Source organism: Botrytis fragariae (genome assembly GCF_013461495.1).
Source record: "Botrytis fragariae strain BVB16 chromosome Unknown tig00000797, whole genome shotgun sequence".
Taxonomy (NCBI): domain Eukaryota; kingdom Fungi; phylum Ascomycota; class Leotiomycetes; order Helotiales; family Sclerotiniaceae; genus Botrytis; species Botrytis fragariae.
In genome coordinates, this window is record NW_023501013.1 from 454,385 (window position 1) to 462,226 (window position 7,842).

Here is a 7,842-nt window from a genome sequence, read left to right on the forward strand (position 1 = left end):
AAAACGATTTATCCAGGCCCCAGAAAGCTCTGATCATACGAAGGACTCTTCTTTCATCAAATTCGCTTGCTTTAAAAGAGATGATTGAATTGGTTCCGACAGTTTGGAACCCAATCGGCAGATCGCGATAATACAAAATGCTGGATCAAATGGGGCCCTAATTTTATAAAGTGTAAAGATAGAAACTTTCTGTGTTTTTTGGTCCGGTGTTCTGTGATGTATGAAGTTCTTTCAAGGATTTGAATGATGTGGCGTGCTGTGAGAGCTGGCTTGCATGAAAATTGCATAAACGACGAAAAATGTGAATTATGATAGATAGAAAAAGCTGGTCTGCGAGTGCGCCGAACTTTCCATTGTCTAATGAGAACTACAAGATCTATAATCTAATGCAAGTAGCCAATAAATGATCGATAAATCCGCCAAATAAAAACAATGTGATGTACTATATAATGACATCCGCAATTAAGAGACCTACTGCCGTCTTCTGATAGGATCGACAATTGGCCACTTGTAAGCATGCTTACCCCAGATCATGTAAAAAACCACGCTGTAAAGGATAGCAGCAACAAAAATGACGCAAGACCAATTCATGGTAACCGGAGTAACGACTTGTGTATTAGGCCAGAAGCTGAAAAACATGGTAATCGTCGAATAAATCAGTCCAGCGATGTTGGCAATTGGACCAAGAATTGGGCCCAGTTTCCATGGTCCCCAATGTATTTTGTCTTTGATTGGGTCTTTTCGAAGGCGTTTCTTGAGGATCAAGATGACTGTAAGATCAGATTGTTAACATTGCCTATTAAGAACAGATTTTGGAGCAATATGAGGAAAATCAAGACCTGAACTTGTGTTGGAAAATAAAACAGGGTTTCCGATAGCCTGGACTGCATGCAGTTCCACAATGGGAGGCTCCGAATCCCTGAATCTAATCAGAGCATTCAGATGCTTTCAATCTTTGAATTCAATCAGAACTTTCAAGTGGTTCGAATCACTGGAATCGTTTCAAAGATTGAACTGAATTACTTTTGAACTTCGAGATACTCCATACAGCCTGCAAGTCTGAACCAATAAAGTATTGAAGTGGATAGAATATCTTGGATGAAACAGAATAGTGGAGGGTCAATCGGGGAAAGAAGTAGGTGCATTAGAAGCAAAAGAATTAGTGGACGGTTCACTCACTTGGGATCATATAGCTGGTAAAAAATGCTGCGACATTAACAGAGACGATTGAGTTGAATGCTGCAGTACTTCCAATATTGATGAGTGCCAACAGGAGTGAAATTACTGCGCTGACAAGAATGGAGTATATGGGCAATGCCGTTGGTTCATGAACCTGTAGTCGGAAAGTTAGGCAAAAGTGACAAGATCCTTTGAATAATTATACTTACGCGAGATATATATGAGCTACCTGGTACTCCATTGTCTCTTGCGAAAGACCATAATAAACGGGAAGCAGTCGCCATGATACCAATTGCCGCGGCGAGGAGGATGAATAAGATGATTAATGTCATACCAGTTGCAGCAGCGTTGCTATTAGTAGCTCCCCTAAATATCTCGATGAATGGAAAGCCAGTAGCAGAATTCAGTGCATCATCGATGTCCCCGAGACAGAATAGAAGAGCTATAAGCAATGCGAAACCCAGAACTCCATTCAAGACAATACTACTGATCATCGCCCAGGGTATGACTGTAGAGGCATTGTGAACTTCTTCACTCATGTGGCAAGCAGAATCGGCTCCTGAGGCAATGTTAGCTCTGTCCTGACAGCGAACGTGGTGGAGATGAATGAAGAAGTTGATCTTACCGAGAAACGAGAAAACGGAAGTAATCAAACCAATGAAGAAAGACGTCCCATTTGACGACCAACCCCCACCGTTGATAAATGTAGCAAAAACATCGCTTGGTTTACCATGAGGAGCAAGGTAAACTAGAGGAATGAGGATACCGAAAAATCCAAGAATATGGACGCAAAGAACAAATCCTTCGATCTTTGGCAACCAACGGGCCAGATACGTATTGACGAACAGAATAAAGGCCAGAACAGCATAGAATATTAGGGTTGCTTGCCATCTCTCAGGCACATAAGTTGGATGGTTCAATATCACTAAAGCCTGGATCAATGTTGCGCAGAGGAAAGCCACACTTGCTTGACCTGCTTGCCAGCCAATAACTGTAAGCCAGCCTGTCATATATGAGAGGAATTTTGCGTGGGACTTGGGTGCAAGAATCGAAACCCAGTGATATTGACCGCCACTCAATGGCATCCTGAGCCCGTCTGTCAGGTTCATGAACTCGCGAGGGAAGGCTATACGCACATGGAGGACATCTCTGCTAAACTTGCGACGGTACATAATGTACCAAAGAAGCAAAAGACATAACCGTACTGGACATCTAAGGTTACTATATGCTACTAAAGTTTGAGTCGAGGTGAGACTAAGATGGAAACTTACAACTAAGCCTGCCGGTCCTCCATTTTGAAACCCGTACAGGAAGACAGCAAACATTCCTTCCCATGTTGAAAGTAGACTACAGACAAACCCCGCAATCGACAGAAATCCAAAGTTACGCTACATTATGTCAGCTTCTGATGATGGTATTCCTCTTTAGCACATACCTTTAATTGTTGACGTTTGCCAAAATACGCCATTTCCTGGTCATCTCTGCTGGTGTTACCTTTCGACCGGGCATGAGGTATCTCATCAGAAGATGTTGACCTAGCCATCACACCCAATTCCACATGTTTGTCTTCCATGATTAATATCAAAGGATTTTATCGGGGGAAATACCAATCGCCGAGCGAGCTCGTGAACAACAAACAATAGCAATGGAAATGAAGAGAAATAAAGCAAAAGGAAATCATAACGGGGATTGAGAGTTATTTGCCCTTCTTCAAGATACACTGCAGTCTGCAGAACAAAACCCTTGCATGGATCACCGAGTGGCAGATAGGAGAAAACAAATCCTTGACACCACCTACAGGATAAACTGTCTCATTGCAAGCATTTTAGTAAATATTCGATGCATCGGATAGTAGCGAAATGGTCTGTATATTATGATACGTTGACTGATGCAAGGGATATACGAGTATACATTTTGATCATATTCCGCTCCAGCTTGGAAGGAAACAAATCGTAGAATCTGGAGCAATGTTAGCTTTCTCGGCTTTCTACTAGGTAGTCATAATGGTAACGGGCTGAGCGGGGAAGCCTTTCCTATCAAAGTTAGCGTTTCACGTGGGTTCGGTAAATGCTAGTTCATGCGGAGGGTTAATTTGATAGACGCCTCATCGCCGCCGTAATACACATCCAACTGTCCAACATTTATTACTATTTCACCTTATTATAACGACGAGCATAAAGCCACTTAGGCGGCTTTTTGAATGTGATATCGGAATGTTCTTGAACTTGGCTGACACAAAGCTAAATCTATGCATCCACTATTGTTCCTCGAATTAACGAACTGATTAAATCATCTCTCACATCTCAATACAAGATTCCCGGCTGTCTGGAAATTATCTCGTCTTTTTATCGGCTTGTCCGATCGCAGACTGAGCAAGCAAATGTCAATATTCCATATTCTAAGTACAAGACTATGCTCTGTATCTTCACTTGATTATCACATGACAGATCCTGTATAACCAGAGTCGTACGATAAATTAGGTCAAGCATCTAGACTTACTGTTACCAAACATCACGATTTATTTCCCAGTTGACAATCTTGTGTAACCTGATCAGCGCGCATGGCGCTGTTGAGGACCCTGAATCGTTTCATCCAAGGTGATAATTAAGAAGGAGAAATTTGCTTGGATCTCAACTCTGTCGTGCATGATCGTCATTTCGCGGCACAGCTTGAAAAAAATGTGGTGTTGCTTTCTGGGATCAAGGAGCGAGCAAGTGCTCAAGGGGATCTTATTGCAGTTGCGACGCCTCAGAAGCTCTCAAAACTCGGGCTCTACGGAGTTCCGAATAGCTGTTACCAAATTTCCGAATAGAATTGAATGGAATATCTGATCCAGTGATTGAAGTTTTGTTGATTATCATTTTTATCAACGGATTTGTCATAGATCTCACTGCTATGGGCATAATTCTCATTTCAACAGTTGGCAGTGACCAGGAGTAAGTCCCAAAAAGTCAGGATTACAGAATTACTTTTTCCAAATGCCATCCACATGTACCACGAAGCTGCGCTCCCTTGCATTGTTCCAGCAAAGTTCTTTTTTCAACTCCGTGACTCAGAAACTTACAAGTTCTTTTGCGATCGACAAACATATGCAATTATTGACATTGGAGAGATGTATATCTCATTCCATTGCCATTCATCCACATTCTTTACCATCTCTGGATTATTTTGACAATGACATCGATATCCATATTCTCACGGCAAATCATTATATCCAGTCATAACGAAGGTCCTGCGGTCAATCTTGTATCATGGATAGGGTTGAGTACAATGATACTGAGTGTTGGAGCGAGGCTTGGGAGTAAATTTATGGTTGTGAGGCGATGGAGTACAGACGATAGTTTGATCATCGTTGCGATGGTTAGCATACAACAGCACGTCACATATTGAGAGCAGTGCTAACGATATAGTTCTTTGGGATCTGTCATAGTGTTTTTCTTTCAATGATGGTTAATAATGGACTTGGGCGGGATCAAGATAATCTCGACAAGAAGGAGCTGGAAAACTACCAAAAGGTTCGTTCCTCTCAGGATGTTTAATATCCTGTTGAAATTCTATTCTCTACTCAAAATATTTGTGCATTCTTTCTGACTTTGGGACAGTATGCTTACATATCTCAATTGGTTTATATTCCAACCCTCTGCTTTGCGAAACTAAGTACATTGTTCTACTTACGAGCTTTAACGCCGGACTCCAATTACGCAATATTCAACCGAATTACCGAGATGTGCGTGATACTATGGGCTTTAAGCGCCGAGCTTTCAATCGTGTTCCAGTGCGACATGCCGAACCCTTGGGCTGTTCTTTCTACCGATAAATGTTTCAATATCGTAAGTTGAGTCACCGTGTCTGCCTGGGCGCAAAAGGCTAACGACAACAGGGAGCATTCTGGAAAGCTACCGGGGCCCTTGAAATAGCAACTGATTTTGACATCATATTGTTGCCGATATTTCTCGTTTGGAAACTTCAGATGCCATTGAGGCGTAAAGCCCTTGTTTTCATAGCATTTGGAACCAGAATTTTGTAAGTGGAAATTTGGTATCCTTATTCGAGGTAGATAATTTAATGATCTGGCAGCATTTTACCCTTATCAATAGTGCGACTCGTCGTGATTTCTTCTTCTGGATCTCCCACGCTTCCAAATCAAACACTCGTTTCATATCGCAATTACCTCTGGACCTCCGTCCAACTAAACTCTGCCATTTTCTTCGCATGCTTATCGTTCCTCAAACCATTTATGGAATCAATGTCGTCCGGTGCTCTTGCCGCATCTGTAAATCCAATGGATTCATCTTACAGCAACAAGCAATCTCCCTCCAATTCGAAATTAAGCACCTTGATCTCTTCACGATCTGGTTGGAAAGCCTCCAAAAAGAATTCTTCCAGGCCACCACAAGAGCTTCGCACCGTATCAACGTTTCAAGACTACGATGAAGATGACGAGATCTCTACTCCTACTACCACATCTCCAAATTCAAATCTCAAGAGGTCGTCACCTATGTTTAACATTAGATTCAATAATACAAATGTGAATGGGAAGCTGAGTCATGAAGGTGAGGAACTTGGCACATTGAGACCTGACGGAGCAATGACATTTGCGCATATTAGACGTTCAACGCCAGATGATGCCGCGGAAAGGAGTACACTTGGAAGTGATAAGATGATTATTAGACGTACCACTGAATGGGACGTGCGAGAAGATTTTGAGAGCATTAGGGGAAGAAGGACTCATTCTGGAGATAGAGGTAGAGATGAAGAGGATTATGAGATACATAAGGCTAGTATGGAGAGGAGGGATGATGAAGCTTGGGGGGACAGAGGTACACATTATTCTGGCTAGATGGCGGCGTTGGGCATCTGGAATGGAGATAAAAAAGTTCACACCGAATGAAATATGGACGAGGAGTTGCAACAGGCTAAACATAGGGTATACCACAAGGTCAGGGAAGGCGAATCAACGGTTGGTGTTCATGGACATCGGATGAAAGGTTTAATTGGGCCTACTGAATGGGATACTACTCACTGCTTGTACTGTTCCATTTGTTTTTAGGTCAACGATAATAAGCATATTCAATCATCATCATATAGGAATTTCTTCGCTGGGGAAACAGTACCCCTTTCAAAATCTTAGCGCTTGATTAGCGATACTGCACCTGTAAACACCATGCCCCACCAAGAAACAAACGCACCCCCTTCAAGAAGATCTTAATTCACTTATGTTTTGCATTCAAAAATCCGACAATGACAATAATACATCTATCCCTTCATTAATCTTGATAATTGCGTACCTGCTGACTGTACATAATCCTTCATCCCAATCCCCCACTCCATAAGCACCAGCCTCATTTCATTCGCCTGCCTACAGCACCCAGAAATCATCACGATATCGATATAAAAGAATCTCTCTCACCAAACTCAAACCTCCAAATACCATTCCTACAACCAAATTATTGATCTGGAAACGCAAGAAAGAAAGTGATAAACGTTTCCTTCTCTAACCCATTCAGGTCTCACCACTTCTCACCCCACAACCCCGCCACTCACCACCCACCATGCCAACCTACCTCCTTGAAATAGATCTTTCCACCAAAGACACCTTCAAACACTTTACCCAAGTCATCAAAGCTCTCTCCAACACTCCGCCTGATTCCGACACCCATTCTGAATTATCAGAAGCTGATTCCGTAGGCCTTACGCATGATCCCGTGGACAGTGGACTTGTCGTCATTCGTGAGTAATGCTCTACTTACATCTCCCACTATTCCCGACTTTATATAATTTTCCCCATCATTTTGGGAGAAAAGAATCTTCTGATGAGAGAATAAAATACTTAAATGATAATAATATTAACAAATCCAGACTCCCACACCCTAGCAACCCTCACCAAGATCCTAGAACCCCACCTCCCTTACTTCCCCATCGCGCCAAAAATTACTCAGACGTCTGAGAAAGGAGTCTATGATCCTGCTGGATATCCCGTACAGCAACTTTTGATCCATGTACCGCTGGATTTTGAGTCTGATGATAATGCTAATGTCGATGGGAATGCGAATGAAGATGGTGGGGAAACAAAAATCCAGAAATTGAAGACAATATTTGATGTAAAATCAATTCAACTTGAGCGAGAGGGGAAAGTAAGTGGGATGCGACAGGGTGAAATTGTTATGCCTTCTTCATCTCTAGTATTCTCTTCAGAAATGCATTATGAGGGTCGAAAATGCAGGGTCTGGAGTATTTGGCTTACGTGGGTGTCGGCAAAGGAAACTTATCATGAACATGGTGATGGGAAAGACGGGAAGGCTGGAGAGGAGAAAGAAAGTCTTGCAGGGCAGGTTGATTGGAAGAAGATGGGGGTGCTTGCATGGGAGGAACGAAATTGGATGTTTACCAGTTTGAGAGAATATTTGGCGAAAGGTCAGAAAAGTTGTGTTGTCATGTGAGGAGGGGATTTCTATGTAATGGTTGAGGAAGGTATGGAGCGGAAAAAGGAATCTGCTATGAATTGTGGTTGTGGTTGTGGTTGTTATCCCATGCAAAGTAATCTTACATGACCGGAAGAATTTCGCGCACATTTTAAATGGAGTGAGCAACATTGTGAAGAAGCGTTTCATTATTTGGAATACGTCGAGTACGTTTAGGTCACACATAGCCACATTATCAAAA

At 42.3% G+C, this 7,842-nt stretch overlaps 3 protein-coding genes across 3 annotated transcripts; 2 read left to right on the top strand and 1 right to left on the bottom strand.

Moving 5' to 3' along the window:
- Positions 1 to 471: 471 nt before the first annotated feature.
- Bfra_010510 (putative gaba permease protein) lies at positions 472 to 2,752 on the bottom strand (the record flags this gene model as incomplete). The annotated part of the gene is made up of 7 exons (XM_037340841.1): positions 472 to 770; positions 1,180 to 1,333; positions 1,389 to 1,738; positions 1,805 to 2,265; positions 2,316 to 2,383; positions 2,451 to 2,567; positions 2,615 to 2,752. The coding sequence occupies 7 exons, from the start codon at positions 2,750 to 2,752 to the stop codon at positions 472 to 474; spliced, it is 1,587 nt and encodes a 528-aa protein (XP_037186484.1).
- Positions 2,753 to 4,353: 1,601 nt separating this feature from the next.
- Bfra_010511sa (uncharacterized protein) lies at positions 4,354 to 6,019 on the top strand (the record flags this gene model as incomplete). Its single annotated transcript, XM_037340842.1, has 5 exons — positions 4,354 to 4,539; positions 4,590 to 4,694; positions 4,782 to 5,009; positions 5,060 to 5,202; positions 5,257 to 6,019. 5 exons carry the CDS (start codon positions 4,354 to 4,356, stop codon positions 6,017 to 6,019), a joined length of 1,425 nt encoding a protein of 474 aa, XP_037186485.1.
- A 712-nt stretch (positions 6,020 to 6,731) lies between these two features.
- Positions 6,732 to 7,619, top strand: Bfra_010512 (uncharacterized protein; the record flags this gene model as incomplete). The annotated part of the gene is made up of 2 exons (XM_037340843.1): positions 6,732 to 6,909; positions 7,039 to 7,619. 2 exons carry the CDS (start codon positions 6,732 to 6,734, stop codon positions 7,617 to 7,619), a joined length of 759 nt encoding a protein of 252 aa, XP_037186486.1.
- Between the last annotated feature and the right edge of the window lie 223 nt (positions 7,620 to 7,842).